At 35.4% G+C, this 16,641-nt stretch overlaps 5 protein-coding genes across 8 annotated transcripts; 3 read left to right on the top strand and 2 right to left on the bottom strand.

Moving 5' to 3' along the window:
- Positions 1-92: 92 nt before the first annotated feature.
- On the bottom strand, positions 93-5,089 carry Nprl2 (Nitrogen permease regulator-like 2). 3 transcript variants are annotated; one of them, XM_018510376.1, is made up of 11 exons: positions 4,837-5,089; positions 4,735-4,773; positions 3,808-3,864; positions 1,728-1,873; positions 1,554-1,645; positions 1,318-1,474; positions 1,116-1,233; positions 806-1,040; positions 602-732; positions 356-525; positions 93-290 (listed from the first exon to the last, which is right to left on the bottom strand). In XM_018510376.1, exons 4-11 carry the CDS (start codon positions 1,836-1,838, stop codon positions 114-116), a joined length of 1,191 nt encoding a protein of 396 aa, XP_018365878.1. In that variant the 5' UTR covers positions 1,839-1,873; positions 3,808-3,864; positions 4,735-4,773; positions 4,837-5,089; the 3' UTR covers positions 93-113. The 3 variants fall into 3 exon arrangements, with proteins under 3 accessions (XP_018365878.1, XP_018365877.1, XP_018365879.1); XM_018510375.1 differs by lacking the exons at positions 4,735-4,773; positions 4,837-5,089 and having other exon boundaries at positions 3,808-3,877; XM_018510377.1 differs by lacking the exons at positions 3,808-3,864; positions 4,735-4,773; positions 4,837-5,089 and having other exon boundaries at positions 1,318-1,448; positions 1,728-1,809.
- On the top strand, positions 1,869-3,908 carry Nle (notchless protein homolog 1). The gene is made up of 6 exons (XM_018510371.1): positions 1,869-2,439; positions 2,512-2,751; positions 2,832-3,085; positions 3,152-3,389; positions 3,462-3,683; positions 3,769-3,908. The coding sequence occupies exons 1-6, from the start codon at positions 2,085-2,087 to the stop codon at positions 3,906-3,908; spliced, it is 1,449 nt and encodes a 482-aa protein (XP_018365873.1). The 5' UTR covers positions 1,869-2,084.
- A 47-nt stretch (positions 5,090-5,136) lies between the features above and the next one.
- Positions 5,137-10,864, top strand: ebo (exportin ellipsoid body open). 2 transcript variants are annotated; one of them, XM_018510362.1, is made up of 17 exons: positions 5,137-5,376; positions 5,451-5,461; positions 5,607-5,810; positions 6,190-6,381; positions 6,466-6,625; positions 6,723-6,979; positions 7,055-7,221; positions 7,295-7,601; positions 7,931-8,023; positions 8,095-8,263; positions 8,327-8,465; positions 8,569-8,927; positions 9,014-9,341; positions 9,659-9,856; positions 9,933-10,211; positions 10,285-10,450; positions 10,534-10,864. In XM_018510362.1, exons 2-17 carry the CDS (start codon positions 5,459-5,461, stop codon positions 10,609-10,611), a joined length of 3,099 nt encoding a protein of 1,032 aa, XP_018365864.1. In that variant the 5' UTR covers positions 5,137-5,376; positions 5,451-5,458; the 3' UTR covers positions 10,612-10,864. The 2 variants fall into 2 exon arrangements, with proteins under 2 accessions (XP_018365864.1, XP_018365865.1); XM_018510363.1 differs by having other exon boundaries at positions 5,137-5,461; positions 9,659-9,829.
- A 226-nt stretch (positions 10,865-11,090) lies between these two features.
- On the top strand, positions 11,091-13,633 carry Aldh7A1 (aldehyde dehydrogenase 7 family member A1). The gene is made up of 9 exons (XM_018510370.1): positions 11,091-11,357; positions 11,562-11,778; positions 11,898-12,085; positions 12,164-12,363; positions 12,436-12,551; positions 12,635-12,763; positions 12,822-12,931; positions 13,039-13,299; positions 13,407-13,633. The coding sequence occupies exons 1-9, from the start codon at positions 11,199-11,201 to the stop codon at positions 13,617-13,619; spliced, it is 1,593 nt and encodes a 530-aa protein (XP_018365872.1). The 5' UTR covers positions 11,091-11,198; the 3' UTR covers positions 13,620-13,633.
- Positions 13,634-16,414, bottom strand: LOC108763068 (methyltransferase-like protein 5). Its single transcript, XM_018510380.1, is given in 5 exon segments — positions 13,634-13,945; positions 15,161-15,503; positions 15,657-15,812; positions 15,998-16,119; positions 16,201-16,414. Coding segments are annotated over 5 exon segments (945 nt in total). The 5' UTR covers positions 16,229-16,414; the 3' UTR covers positions 13,634-13,649.
- Between the last annotated feature and the right edge of the window lie 227 nt (positions 16,415-16,641).

Raw genomic sequence — 16,641 nt, 5'->3', positions numbered from 1 at the left:
ATAAAAAATTTAGCATTTTTATATATATATATATTTCAATTTTTACATAGCTATGTACAAGTTTATAGAAAATTTAATTTTGCAATCTTTCATTAAGTCTTTTTTGTGACACATCACTTCCATATCATTAGAACGTTCGGATCACGTTCAATAATATCTTCAATTTGCGCGGCAGACTGGCCCGTGCTACAGCATATTTCATCAAGGCTGTAGGTTCCTGTGAAATACTTGTAAATTGGATTATTTTTTGCTTCTTCGCTGCAAGATGCGCCAGGAAGAAGTACGGGATACTGTAAGAGATGATTGAATTAATATACCGTTATACAGTACACATTGCAATGTGAAAGCTACTCACATTGTATACCCTTCTAATAAGTCCCTCAATCAAGCCAAATTGTACTAATCTTCTTTCATTTATTCTGAGGTTTTGTGGATTGAGACGTTGACACAAGTCTTTCATACTGACGCCGTAAGTCATACTTGAATACATACGATATATATCTCTAAAATGTGCAGGTTGTCTAGCTATAAACAAAAACAATCTACAGCTTTTGTCGCGCTTTTAAAACAATAATCATAACGCGTTCGAAAAATCACTCACCTAGCTTAGAAGCGTATGCTATACATCTTTCCTGTAATTTTACATCATCCGGCAATTTTCGTAATTTTGGAGTCACTGCATAGACGTTACTATATTGAAATATTGGGATCAGCGTTACAACTCCGTAATATCTGCAAGCAGAAGAATGTCACGTATAATATAATCAATAAGGAAATGCTATTTCTCTTGTCAAATATTTCGTACACAAGATTTTGCACGCAGCTTTTGACTAAATTATTCTCTACGTCGGCCTCAGCCGCTATGCGTGCCACATGATTAAAGCCGTCGATATAAGGCAATACTTGTTGTGTGGTCAAATCCCATTGATCATTCTGGAATGTATCCCTGTCTTCCAAAAATATTGGTACTTGATGATCAAGAACTGGTTTTGGCTCAGGCGCCAACCTCACAACTTTCAAATGCGATGTCATTGTTCCTTCTAATAAAATATCACACATGACATATCACACATGACATATCATGATGAAACATTTTAAATATATAGGAAATTTACCAGTCAATGTACACATTTTGTGTAGATTCAAATCCTGCATGACTTGTGCGAGCATCTCTGCCAATCTAGTCTTGTCATCTGATGCAGACAGAAAGCAATTCTCTATTTCCAGAGCCATCTGATAATTACACGAAAATTAGATGTACAAATTGCTATACTTTCAGAATATTAAAGACATAGAAAAATCCATAAAAAAACTTACTAAGAAATCCGACATCTTCTTAACCACTGGTTCATAATGGACAGTACGAGCGTTTGCATCACAGACAAAACACAAGTTGAAGTAAAATGCATTTCTTGCGTATTTTTTATCGTCAATCTTCACGGGAAAACCTAAGATTTTATAGTCCTTTAATGTGCTAAAAGAAAAGAAAGTTCTTAAATAAAATATAAAGAATTTGACCAGATAACTTTTTTTGCATTTTTACTTAAACTTACATTGTAATGGTGCTTCTTTGTAATTGTGCCTTTGGTATGATGTAAACACTGACATTGTCGAAAATATCCTTCGATATGTAATTATCAGGCACCTGTAAAATAATGTAATTACCGTAAATTACAAACACAAACAGAATATTTAATTATTTACATCTTCACAATATATGACCTAACCTGGCATGTAATTTTGGGTCCCGCTATATGATGAAATTCAGCAAAGAATATGCATCTAATAGGATCCTCTTGTTCCTTGTCCTCAACATTTTCCAATGAAGTAGATGCCATTGTGTCTTTTTGCCTCTTTATTGAGATTTGAAAACCTAGTTAAAGAAAGAACTCATTCATCCGGCATCATTTAAAGTCAAATGCACTGCTGCCATCTAACCAATCTTAACACGTGTAAGTGAACTAAAATTGAACCACAGCTGACAACACGTGTGTGCTTGAGATGCCGAATTAAACACACCGAGGCATGTTTTTGGGAAGAATATTTTAAGTATACACATCTTTTAATTTTGTAATTTTACAAAGATGAGTAAAAGGAAACTCGACGACGAGACCGACACCGCTCCGGCGGATGTTGAGGTCAAAAGGGTTCTATCTCGTTTTAAATCGGACACTGGCGAAGTTCTGCCTGGTGGTCTGTTGGATCTGCCAGTTGATATCACTGTGGATAAATTGCAAGCAATTTGCAATGCTCTACTGCAGCAAGAAGAAGAGCCGTTGCCTTTGGCATTTTATGTAAATAATGTAGAAGTGGCAGACGTATTAGAGAAGTATGTTGGCAAAGATTTCAGTATCAGCGAGGACGTAGTGGAGATTATATATCAGCCACAGGCAGTATTTAAAGTCAGAGCTGTCACGAGATGCACTGGATCTTTAGAAGGTCACCAGCAATTCCATGCATCACTTCATATCCAATAAAATGAATATTTATAAACATATTCTGCTTATACAGGTCATAAGGAAGCAGTTATATCCGTTGCGTTTTCACCGGATGGCAAACATCTAGCCAGTGGTTCCGGTGACGCGACAGTCAGATTATGGGATATCTATACGCAAACGCCACATTATACATGTGAAGGTCATAGACACTGGGTCTTGTGCATTGCTTGGTCGTCCTGTGGAACCAAGCTAGCATCTGCGTGTAAAAATGGCTTGATTTATTTATGGGATCCCAACACTGGCAAACAAATAGGTAGAGATATAGAAAGTATATTCATCTAGCTTCCTTTCTTCTCTGGCAGAAATAAACTCCTTTCCATATTTGTCATATAGGCAAAGCCATGACAGGACACAGAATGTGGGTGACGTCTTTATGCTGGGAACCCTACCATAAGAATCCAGAGTGCATATATTTAGCGAGTTCGTCTAAGGACTGTGACGTACGAATTTGGGACACAAAACGAACACAAACCTGTCGGGTTTTGTCTGGACACACAAAAAGTGTGACCTGCGTTAAGTGGGGTGGGAGCGGTCTTATTTATTCTGCCTCTCAAGACAGGACTATCAAAGTGTGGAGAGCAGAGGACGTATGTATCGAGGATTTAAAATTATTAGCATCCAACTATATTTTCAACTGATCAAAACAATTTCAGGGTATATTGTGTAGAACGTTAGAAGGCCACGCTCATTGGGTAAACACTTTGGCCTTGAACGTCGATTATGTGCTTAGAACTGGCCCTTTTCACTTGGGATTGACTGCAAACAAAACAGACAGTCCATTAGAATATGCAAAAAAGCAGTATGAAGCTGTAGGTGAAGAAAAGCTTGTGTCTGGATCTGATGATTTTACATTGTTCCTATGGAAGCCAGAAAAAGAGAAGAAACCTATCGGTACATTGCATGATTTTAACATACAATTAAATCAATCAACTGCAAGAAATATATTGTGAAAATATTTTTCAGCAAGAATGACAGGCCATCAGCAGCTTATCAACGACGTTAAATTCTCGCCGGATGGTCGTTTAATTGCGTCTGCATCCTTCGATAAGTCTATTAAACTGTGGGAATCTAATACTGGCACGTATATCGCTTCACTAAGAGGTCACGTTCAAGCGATTTATTCGATAGCTTGGAGCGCTGATTCTCGTCTGCTGGTCAGCGGCAGCGCAGATTCAACTTTAAAGGGTAAATACACTGTCAGACATACGAAAACTTATCAATTCAGGATATCAACCTTAGATATTTGGAAGTAACATAATCCTTTCTATAGTTTGGAGTATAAAAACTAAAAAATTAAGTCAAGATTTACCTGGTCACGCTGATGAAGTTTATGCAGTCGACTGGTCACCCGATGGTCTACGAGTCGCTTCAGGTGGAAAAGACAAAGTTTTACGACTATGGCAAAATTGAATTGAATATATAATTCAAGTAAATAAATTTATAAAGAAAATTAAGTATGTCTTTATTACTTATTTTTTAAATAAATTATTGTCATATATATATCAGTTAATAATATTATTAAGTCTGGATTAAAAATTGTATATTTTTTATAAAGATCAGCCCCGCATGATACAAATGCAATTAAATTAACAGTTAATTTATTAAAGACTGGATTAATCTTAATAGAGAATGCAATTAAAACTATTGATTTCTTGATTAGATATCAAATGTGCTAGCATACTTAAAGGAATGATTGGGGGGTATATGAATTTTGTAAAAGTAATAAATCAAAGTAAAGTTTGATTTTAAGATATAAGGATAAGATTTGGTTATATAAAAATTCGAAGAAAGTTATGTAAATTGTAATTCATATAATCAATTAATAATTACAGGAAGGCAATACATAAAACTTCAAATTTAACGCAGATTATTATAATACAGTATTAAATCTTATGTATTATCTGTATTATGTAATATCTGAACTAAAAAAAAAAACATTCAGAAGATTAAAAACATTATGACTAACATATATTTTAGACACACAAGTATAATTAAAAAATATTTTAGCAACAAACACTTAGCGTTCGCTCACAGCCCTTATTTTACTTTATTGATTGTTTTAAGAGAGAGTTATAGATTTTGTATTTTATATCTGCAAAATCTGTAAATTTAATTAAAGCGGCACATTTTACGGCTGTATTTTTAATATCCTTATCTCTTCAAAGTCTCAAAATTTTATAATGTGCCAAATATATATATATATATATATATTATATATGTTATACAAAATACTTACACACATATTATTTTCCTGTTTGTTTCTATACGATTGTATCTGAAAAAATAAACTAATTCGTATTCATACAATTTGGGTCTAGTACCAATAAATTTTACGTACAGTATATAAACACCAGGTTTCAGTTTATCATCAAAAAAGTTTATGTTCTAAGAAGTAAATGTTCGGATGTTCCTTTGTCTTTTTTATGTTCTAAGAAGTAAATGTTCGGATGTTCCTTTGTTCGAGCAATAACAATCTGTACGGAGATCTGTACAGCGGACCAAACTTTAGCGCGCCTAATTTCTACCTGCGAATCATTTTAATAAACAATGAATAACTCAGTTCATTCAGTTATTTTACATAATTTCTGTGAACGGCTTTGATGATATATTTTTAAGATTATCAATCTTCTGAAAATGCAATTTTTAAAAAATCGATTTTTTTGACCTGACAAACTAGAATACTCCCCTAGGATGCTCCAATCAGGTGATCAGGTTCCGGTTGCGCAAATATCCGCCGATTGATAGCATCCTCGTGCGAAATGCGAACGTACTGCGCACGCGACTGCGCACGGGACGTGACGGGACACCGTCGAAGCCGTCCAGAAGGTCCAGGGGCTCCGGACGTCTGGACTGATGATCGAAAAATGACGTCTGACAAGTGAAGATCTAACCTCCTTTGTTTTATATATTTACACTGCATTTTTTGTGCACGTTGCAACACCTCCCACACAGAAGCTACCATGGTAAAGAGATTCGAGCAATCTCGCTGTATTCGCGATAAAAAGATGGCACGCCCGTGTCTTATTTTATCGGGGTACCGCGCAGAGCTTGTTAAACGCGTGAGAAAAATAAAGGAGAAATTTGCGAAAAGTGCGCGAACATTTCCAGGACGACGATGCGGCCGCGTTGCAGAATCTGGAACAGCTCATGACGGAGTTCTTCTGCCCGGAGACGACGAACGAGAGAAAACGCACAATTGAGCGCAGCTTCCAGGAGTTCGCCGGGCAGATCGACTCCTGGAAACCTTGTCTACATTTTTTGTCCTCCACGAGCAATCACTATGTTAGTATGTTTGCTCTATCCACTTTGGAGGTAATTACGTGAGCCACTTTACAGATAAAAACATAGGATGCTTTACAGCAAGACACAGATTACAAAGTACTTGTATGCTTTTCATTTAGTGACAAGTCAACACAATAAGCATCAGTCTTTGAATACTTTCTATTTAGTAACACAAGTCGATACAAATGTCATTTTATCTTTCTTGGCATGCAAAGAGTAATAATGAATAACACTTGTATCTACTTGTGTTACTTAATGGAAAGCATTCAGTGAATCATTACATCCTTGTTGTTCAATAATATTAACCAAAGATGAAATGATCACTGTGTTGTACTATATGCCTTGCTGGAAAACACCAATAATATTCTTTTCGGCGATGCAATACTTCTTAGACTGAATTATTTGACAGACAACTATCAGCAGACGATGGCCCATCCTTCCCTGGGAAGATAGAGCTCTTACAAGATCCACTTTGTATACATTGTCATTGGAAAGGGACGTCGCGTCTTTTGTGAGAAATAAAGTAGTGAAATTGGTAGTGGATATAGCAAGACACGACTGGCCACATTTCTATCCAGATTTTTACTCTAATATTTTACAGGTTTGTGAATAAAGAATATCTTTCTACATATTAAAATATATAACATGAATTTGGCTATATATTACATTGCTTTCTGTGAAACAGTTGCTAAGCCATAAACACACAAGACTGTTGGGACTCGTATATTTGAGAACAGCTTCAGAAGAACTAGCCACGCCGAGAGAGGATTTACCAATGCACAGGAAAAGCGAACTGTTCAGACTATTAAGTGCACAAGTGCCTCTAACTTTGGATACACTTACAGGTATATTGCCAAAGTTGAGGATACCTTACAAACATGCACATGTAATAACATACGAAATCATGAATGATTTCGTAATTCACTCTGTTACTTTTAACAGTTCTTTTGAAAGAAACTACAAAATTGCAAAGCCGTTCTGGGACAGTGACACCACCTCCATCACCTACCAGTGGACAAAGTCTTGCACCTGCACGTGCAGTACTAGATGTCGAGGGATTAGCAATAGGTACCAGTGAAGTATGCACAGCTACTCTTGAAGTTCTGGCACATCTGTTTAGTTGGATAGACGTATCAGGCAGTATTTCTATTAACTTATTAGATGCCATTTTTTCATGTGCCAAGTATCATGATGCAATGGTAAGATTTTATTTCCGTGAAAGAATGTATAGTAGCAGATTGAGATAAACTATATATTTGTCAACGTTTTCACAGAATAGCAAACAAATTGAGATGGCGGTTCAAGCTTTAACTACAATTAACGAGCTTTTATACAGACCATTCTGTTCGCCCGACGCAACTGACACCTTGTTATTAGAGATATTTCAGAATGGTGTTGGTTTATTCCAGTTAATGGAACGTCTGGATTCAGTAGAGGAGAGGTACGCACCAAATGCATTTTCAAAGAATCTTGATAGGTTCTCAATATGCGAAATAAAATTTTCATTTTTTCAGCTACATGGAAAAAATGACAGAGTTTTTGCAATTATTTATAACAAATCACATGAAAAGGATGGAGTCGAGCTCAAAGTTTCCTGTAAATACATTATTGGAAGTACTGTGCCATCATACATTCCAGCAAGCTTCTACTGTAAACGGATATTTGCGTTGTCTAGATGTTTGGACAACTCTTTTGGAGAGCACTCAATCGCGATATTCTGCCGTCGCCTTAGCCCTTGCGGAACGAATTTTACAAAAAATGAGTTTTAAGCTCAATGCTCGAGTATTGAGAGATCTCGACACGGAAAGTCTAGACGAGAATGTAAGTTTAATTACAAGTGTTATATAAACTTTTACTTAAATAATTATACCTGTATTATAAATATAATTATTATGTAGTTAAATATTATATAAAGTCTGTTTTTTATTCTTGCACTAGATTACACTAGAACTCTTTCTTGTTTTCAAGCGAATATCAAACGTATATGTATTTTCTTACTATAAGTAAGAAAAAAATGTACACTAGTTTAGCCACAGAAAATAGAGCCCTTGTTAATTATTATCATATAATTAAATATATGTAATTTTATATATATAAATAATTACGTCTATATAAATACTTGTAGAAAATTTCATCATCTTTTTTTCCAGGAAGAAACAGAGTGGCAACACTTTCTAAGATGCAATATAGAATGTTTGGCAAAAATTGCCGACATCTCACCTATCCCGATATTTACGTTATTGGTAATTTTTAATTGGCAAAATATATCTATGTCTTTATTATGAAAATATTTATAATATTAGATATTTTTTAGTACCGTTCATGGAGAGAAGGATTAATTATTTTCGGTGAATTAGGCGCGGCAGTTGCTAATGGCCAAGTTATTTTATTAAATGATACAGAGGCATCAAATGTGCATGCACATCTGAGAGATCTTGCATCAACTACGCAAGCTTTAACTAGATTATATTCTCTTTTCATCGGTAAGCAGTTAAATGATTTATCAGTTTTTGATTCTCTACAAAAAAATATAATTGTGTCAATAGGAGATCAAACAAATATCGATCAAAGCTTAGCAGAGGAAGTTGTGTCACAAACTCTGGAGGCGTGTATGTTTGCGAGAGATAATCAGCTGTATAAAGCGGCGATCCAACCATCTGCTATCGTAATAGATCTCATAGAAGTGTAAGTTCTTGGTTATCTCTTATATGTTTTTATATGAACAATCATTAATATATAGTCATAATGATGATATAGGTACTTGTTATATATTGATTTGCGCTATTAGACATTCACAGCTTTTGGCTTCTCTTCAAGCATGGTGTCACTGGATAGCCAGAAGACCGGAAAAGGCTAAGGAAGCGCTCTGTCAGCGTTGCATCGATTCGTGTGTTTGGGCAACGACGTACACTGCGTCCTGTGATCATTCACCTCCTGCAAATCTCATTCACTCTGCCATTCATCTTTTCCAAAGTATCACCGCCATTTTAAAGCCCATCTTATGGGACCAACCAACTTTCCGGAATCTAATTTCTATGGGCACGTATCCATATTTGAAATCAGATACAATTAAAATTCTACGTAGGGCATTGATAAATGGGATTATATTACCACCTGGTGATGCAGCAACAAGGCAAAGGTTGTTGGGTAAGTCATTATTTCATAAATCTTTGCAACTATCTAATCATATTTTTCTTTAACAAAAATAAAAATTTGAAATGTTTTGCTCTTAGGTACTATGATATTAGCTCTGTCAGCACCTTTGGGTATGCAAGGACAACCAGTGCCTTCTGAATCGACAATTTCGATTACAATAATGCCACTGACTCAGCTACTAGAAGATTGTGCGTCATCGTCAACGATTATAAAAAAGATGTTGCATTCATGTTTAGAATCAATAATAAACAGGACATTAGAGTTATTGTCTTATGTGATAAGGTGTCAGAGTATATGTGAATTATTACTTAGCTTTCTACACTCGGCATTTTCAGTATTACAACAACAATTAGGTCCTGAATTTATGCAAAACGCGGTTCAAGGCATGCTGCAACTTTATACCAGGTTTGTATAAAATATTATAATATGAAAGTAAAGAGAAGTATTTAATTCTCAAAAAATAATATTAGATTATTACCCAAATAATAAAAATATGTTCGTTAATTTTCTTGTTTTACTAAATAATACTTTTTATAAATTTTATTTTATTTTATTCACTTATATTAAATTTTTCCTGAGATCAGGGTTAAAATAATTTTTATTAGTATTTTTAATTAGAAAATTGTATAGTTTGTTATAGAATCTTAAACAGAAAATGTATTGCTTTCTAAGGATTGAAATGTCACGATTTTAATAAAAAATATAAATTATCTCATTCATAGGGAAAATATTTCTGCTGGTCCTGCATTGGATCAGTTGCTGGAAATTTTAATACTCGTCGTATCAGCACCCAGCAATGCATTTAAAGCATTTGTTCCTTCAGTTACAAATCTGTGTTTAGGTCAAGTATGGCCTGCTATTGGAAACAATTTAAGTGCTCATCCGGATACGACGTTAGTTTTATTGAAACTCTTTCACAGGTAATATATTGGTAGTATGGTAGCACACATATCCTTTTTTTTATTTAAAAATCACAAGCTTTGTATTACTTTTTAGTATTCTTATGCACCGATGGCAGTATTTCTATAATACTTCGGTATTGCGGACTCTTGGACATCCTGAAGAAGATGAACCTGTCGAGCACAAAGAAGAATTGGTAGCAATTTTGGAGGCTTTTGGTCAAGCTCTACTTCAGTCAGACGTCAATATATTCCGACAAAGCTTGCAGAGCCTTGAACAATTAAATATCAGATGGCGGCTTTATCAACGGGCTGTATTCAAGGTTCATCTTCTCGAAAGATTTTTGATGGCATTATTCACAGTTTTATTTCAACAGTGGGTATCGATATTCTTTTTACTGATATTAACTTATATTATTATGTTTATTTATGTCTTGTTTAATTTACAGATCTCACAATTTGTTGGCAGACGAGATAGCTGCGGCTATTCACAGTCTAGCATCTGTTAACATAGGATGGTTCTTTGGCCATTTTTTACCAACATTCTTGACAACTTGTGAAGGCGTAGACGATATGCAGAGAGCCACCTTATTGGAAAACTTTGATAAATCCACGGTATGTTATCCTTAATAGTCCGATAATATAAAAAAATAAGCACGCATTGAAATCATATAAACAATTTATATCTTCTTTTTTAGGATCAACCAACTTTGACTAGATCAGTACTTCAGCTCATTTCAGATTTAAGATGTTACCAGCTGTGTAGACCAGGTTAAATCGAATTGCGACTCGAAACGATATTCACAATGAAATTATTCCATAAGACTTCTACAGTGGCATTTAAATGAAATCAACATTTCCACCGAATCTCTCCTACGAGTGCCTCTAGATACCGATACAAGAGACATTTAACTGTAATGAAACGAAAAAAGACAAACAACAAACCTTTTGTAAAGATTTACCATTCTGTGTATACCACTGCCGCACCATCTTTTTGTGATGTTATAAATGTTATTATTGCGAATAAAACGCGTCTTTTTATATGTCTATAATCGTCTGTTTTTTATACATAGAAAAATTTTCTAATTATATTTATTGCTCCAAATTTTATAAAAATATTTGTTTCTAATAAAACGGATAAACGCTAGAAAATGATGCGTGCTTTATCACAAAGATTCAAGTAAGTTGCTAATAGTACAACTTATTTGTATCATTACTGCTGTGTTCAGATACAGTGCTAAGATATTTTTATGTTCTTATCATCTTTCTCGCCTCCCTCTCTTCCTCTCGATAAACAGAAACTTACTGATAACCCAGACAATTTATTGACTTCGTACTCGGTTATTCAATAACAAGACTGACAATGTTACGTTTATTACTACGAAAAAGTGGTTGCCGTATTTCCCAATTCCAGATGACGAGACACTTAGTAACCGATCCAAAGTATGGATTTTTAAAACAATTAGGTATCAATGTCGAAAATCCTGGTCTCTATGACGGAAGGTGGGGTGGATCCGGCAAGGTACGTGACATCCTCGTCTTAGATAATTAATCTTGAGATAGAGTGATTATATTATAGAAGTCTGAGAGAATCTTAAATGAATTTATAACCATTAAATGAACGTTATAACTTGAATCATTGAATGAACGTTATAACTTGAAGAAACATTAAGTGACATACCACAAAATAAATAAGTACAAATAATTAAACCAATATCAAATACAGTTAATAGAATCAATATCGCCGGCGACCGGCAAAGTAATAGCAAAGGTTCGCGAGTCCACGCCGCAAGAAGCTAGCAATGCTATAACAGAAGCACGCAAAGCATGGCCACAATGGGCATCCATACCGATGCCAGCCAGAGGAGATATCGTACGGCAAATTGGAGACGAGCTCAGAAGACATTTGGAGCCATTGGGACGCTTGGTATCCTTAGAAATGGGTAATTAAATCGTTTCAGTAAGCGTTACAATTTTACTCACTGTAATAACCTGTAATTGTAAGTCGGAGTGTCTATATCGTATAGATCCATTTATAATTAATGCAAAGTATATATCATAGGCAAGATATTGCCAGAAGGTATAGGCGAGGTCCAGGAATTCATCGACATATGCGATTATGCGGTCGGCTTGTCACGAACATTACCCGGCAGCATATTCCCATCCGAGAGAAAGAACCACGCGTTACTGGAGAAGTGGAATCCTTTGGGCGTAATTGGCGTTATCTCCGCATTCAATTTTCCTATAGCAGTGAATATAATTCCCAGAGAATCTTGTGATCACTCCACTTAAGAGCTTACAATTTATTTTAATTTATTGCCTTTTAAGGTATACGGCTGGAATAGCGCTATCGCTTTGGTCTGCGGTAACACCGTCGTCTGGAAAGAGGCGACGAGTACACCTTTGATAGCCATCGCGACCACAAAGATAATCGCGAGCGTCTTGGAGCGCAATGGTATCCCAGGTTCCGTCGCATCCTTGATCACGGGTGGGCCAGATGTCGGAGAGACTCTGGTAAACGATAAACGGTCAGTTCCCAACTAGACTTACTATATTATTATGTACGTCATATTGAACAGGCTAATAATGATTGTCGTTAGGGTACCTCTCATTTCGTTCACCGGAAGCACAAACGTAGGAAGACAAGTCGCTCTCAAGATTCAGGAAAGATTTGGAAGATCTTTGTTGGAGCTTGGTGGTAACAACGCATTAATTGGTATGTATCTTCTTAAAATATCAATTCCATAACATCACCTACTATGGATAACATATTTATAATTATTTCTCCTTGATCAACAGTCGCACAGGATGCCGATTTAGAAATGGCAGTGAGAGCAGCGGTCTTCTCGTGCGTTGGAACAGCTGGACAAAGATGTACCACTACCAGAAGATTAATATTGCATAAGAAGATAAAGGACGAATTCCTAGGTAGGTATAAATATAAATGAGAAAATGTTTAGTTATCTCATTACATAGAAATTTTTAGGAAAATTAAAAGCGGCGTATAAAAGCATAATGGACCGAGTTGGAGATCCATTGGATGATGGTGTGCTGTATGGACCGTTGCACAATCAGCCAGCAGTTGATGCATATAAAGTATGTGCATCAATTATCTTTTAAACAAAATAAAATGAAAATTTATCTTCTTTTAGCATATATGGAAGAAAAAAATTTTTTTTACTAATTCAACTTTTCACTTGTAGGCAGCAATTCAGAAAGCTGTAGAAGCCGGTGGCACGATAGAATTCGGTGGAAAGCAAATACAGCGACCCGGTTTCTATGTCGAGCCAACGGTCATCTCGGGTTTACCGGCTGGAGCTGAGATAGTGCAACAGGAAACTTTCGCTCCAATCGTTTACATCTTAGAAGTAAACTCTCTGGAGGAAGCTATCGATTTTAATAACGGCGTTGAACAAGGACTGAGCAGTAGTCTCTTTACTAAAAGTATTGGAAATGTATTTCAGGTAAATGTGTAAAAACTCATATGCCGTTGGCAAATATGTTACAATACCAATTAATTTATATACATATAATGGAAGATATTATTTATCAAATTCCATTCGTCATATAGTGGATTGGCCCTCATGGATCAGATTGCGGAATAGTCAATGTCAACATCGGTACTAGCGGTGCCGAGATAGGCGGCGCGTTTGGTGGTGAAAAAGCCACGGGCGGAGGCCGTGAGAGTGGAAGCGATGCGTGGAAACATTACATGCGACGTGCCACCGTCACGATCAATTACGGAAACGAGCTACCTTTGGCTCAGGGCATCAAGTTCGAATAAATTAAACAAGCGCATTTCTTGAAAAATGAATTAACGTTTTAATTCAAATCGTATAAAATCCACCTGAATATCGACAGACGCTTTTTTGTGAAATTTGTAAGCCCTCGGCAGATCGTATCTGAGTTCGGCTATCACTGTTCCTCTCGCGCCGAGCTGTGTCGCTTTTGATAGAACGTAATCTCGTGTGCTGCTCTTATGCAGAGAATAAACCACATTGGACGAAAGCCTGATTGCCACTTCCAAGAACTTTATGTCAATGCCGGCATTGTTTTTAGTGCCAAAAGGTGGATTCATTATAACAGTATCAAAGTATTTTTCAAATTTTCCTGTAACATGAAATAATACATATGTATTTTTATATTTGTAATAAATATAATCAATAAGATATTTATATTTGTAACAAAAGTAATAACAATAGAGTTAGACCCACAAAAGATTAAATCCAATGATATGTAAATGTCAATATCAACCAACACAAAATATTAGTGGGTAATATAATCAAAGCTTTATTAAACAATTGTAGTATACGTTTCAACTCTCGTTTCGAGTCCTCTTCAGTACATAAATTAATGACGCAAAAACAATTAGTTATTAGATCGCATTATGACGACTGTGTCCAATCTTACGAAAAGTTGTACATCAAATTTGCCAATTTGATGTAACATTAAATCAGAAAAACATGGGATTACACATCTACTCTGTTATTGAATTAAAATTTTTTATAGTGAGTATGAAAATGATATTAACAGTTCAAACGCTCGACAATAAATTATTATTCGTCGAATAGGTATGTAATCCCATGTTTTTCCAATTCAATGTTACATCAAATAGGCAAATTTGATGTGCAGCTTTCCGTTAAGATTGGACACAGTCGTCATAATGCGATCTTACTAATAATTGTTTTTGCGTCCTTAATTTATGTACTAAAGAGGACTCGAAACGAGAGTCGAAACGTATACCACAATTGCTTAATAAAGCTTTGATTATATTACACACTAATATCTTGTGTTGGCTTATATTGACATTTACATATCATTGAATTTATATTTGTAATAAATATAATCAATAAGATATTTATATTATATCATAGTCAATGTTAACTTTAGTAAATATATACATTATTGTAGTTTGTATAGTCAATGTATACATTTGCCAATGGCGCAACATGCTAAGACGGGACAAGGCCTGCCTCTCACGAGGTTTTCCTTAACAATGGATTATTTTCTGGAACAAGGTTGTTAATATGCAACCTTTAAGCTTGAAGAAGAGGGAGATCCATACACATATCCACTGATATATGGTACCTACAGTTTAACGGATTCGAACGGAGCTAATGATCAAAGATCTCTTAATCACCAGATGGAATCATTTTTGGCTCCTTAAAACGCGAAATATCGCATATGTGAGCACAGGTGGGATTGAACCCGGATCTACAGATTGCGAGTCAATCGCACTGAGCGGCAAGCCATTCGACGCCTCAGCTTAATGTATACATTTACTAAAGTTAATACTTTGACTGTGATATACATATATATAGATACCTGGCAAATATTGCAGTACATCACACTGTACAACTTCAACAAAAAGTTCTATGTCACTGCAATTTCTGTATTGTATGTCAACTGCCTCAGAATCTATCTCGAATCCAACTACATATTCTGCACCAAGCATCTTGGCACCTAACGACAATGTACCACATCCAGAACCCAGATCAGCCACGCTTTTACCTTTTATATTGTCAAACTGCGATTGTGCAGTGTACAATAAATGTGCAGCAATGTGCGCACTGGTGGCATACTGCTCAAGTGTGACTTTTGGGTTCTCAAACACATCCAGTTGCTGTAGATATTCCTCTAATTGACGAAGTCGAAGTCCAGTCATTATCTACTTGAAGATTGTGATTTCTCAACAGATTCTTATTACAACAAATATTTATATAAAAAGGTAATCTTCCTTGATATAAAAGATTCTCGTTTACGTTGTTGGCATATAGTCTTCAGTAATTTTTGTCTATGCGTTTATACATTCAAAAGAGACTCATTTATTATCAAACCTAGGGAGAACTGGTAATATCAGATTCCCAAAAGAAGAGTCCTGCGTAACAAAATAACCAAACGAAGCTGCGTGTGCATTATGCAATGCTGCTCTTGCTGACGCACTCATTGCTACTCCATCATTGGATTGTGTTGCAGCCTATAAAAAAATTATATGCACATTTAAAGACCTGTTTTTTTACAATTAAACTTGCAAAATTCTTTTTTCCTTTTTTCATCTCCATGTTAAAAACAGAAAAAAGATAAATGGTACAAGAAATTTAACTTAAAAAAAAAAATAAAACAGGAATATCCTTTTAATTATCGTTGACAAAGAATATTTACTATATTTGATACAGAGCCAGTTGATGAGACTCCCAATGTGTTCAAGGTTGGTGCGACTCCTTGTTTCAGAAGCATCTGCTTCTTTAACTGCAGCTCCTCTAAGATTTTTCTATTCTGCAATTCTATAAATAACAGCAAAGTGAGAAATATGAAAAATGTGTAAAATATAAAATAAGAAAATATTGAGTTCTCATTAGAATTACCTCTTGCGTTCGGTTGTGAAAAAGCCATCAAATTTACATGAACAATTCAATAATATTTAAAACAACGACGCGATTGTGCGTATAGGTTATATTTTTATTAAACTTAACCTTCGCAGGTGATCTGAAAAACAGATTTTTATCAGTGAACGTCCCATTGGATCACATTGACCCAATTGATCACCGACCAGATTAAAAACTGGAGATTTTACGGGAGATTACGTCCTTGTTAAAAGTAAAAAACTGATAGCACAGTATTAATTTAATGATTTATTAATTTCGTAGGCACGTTCATATATTTAAAACTCAAATAATACTCGATTTTTATTTAAAACTGCGATTTTAATGTTATCGTCCGAGTTGTGATTATCAACGCATGATTAAACCGTGGTTCCGCGAAATATCGTGAAATGGCGCGAGCATCGCTCAAACGGTCCGAAATTC

The sequence above is a fragment of the Trachymyrmex cornetzi genome, unplaced genomic scaffold, assembly GCF_001594075.2.
Source record: "Trachymyrmex cornetzi isolate Tcor2-1 unplaced genomic scaffold, Tcor1.1 scaffold335, whole genome shotgun sequence".
NCBI lineage: Eukaryota > Metazoa > Arthropoda > Insecta > Hymenoptera > Formicidae > Trachymyrmex > Trachymyrmex cornetzi.
This window is presented reverse-complemented; position numbering and strand designations above follow the sequence as displayed.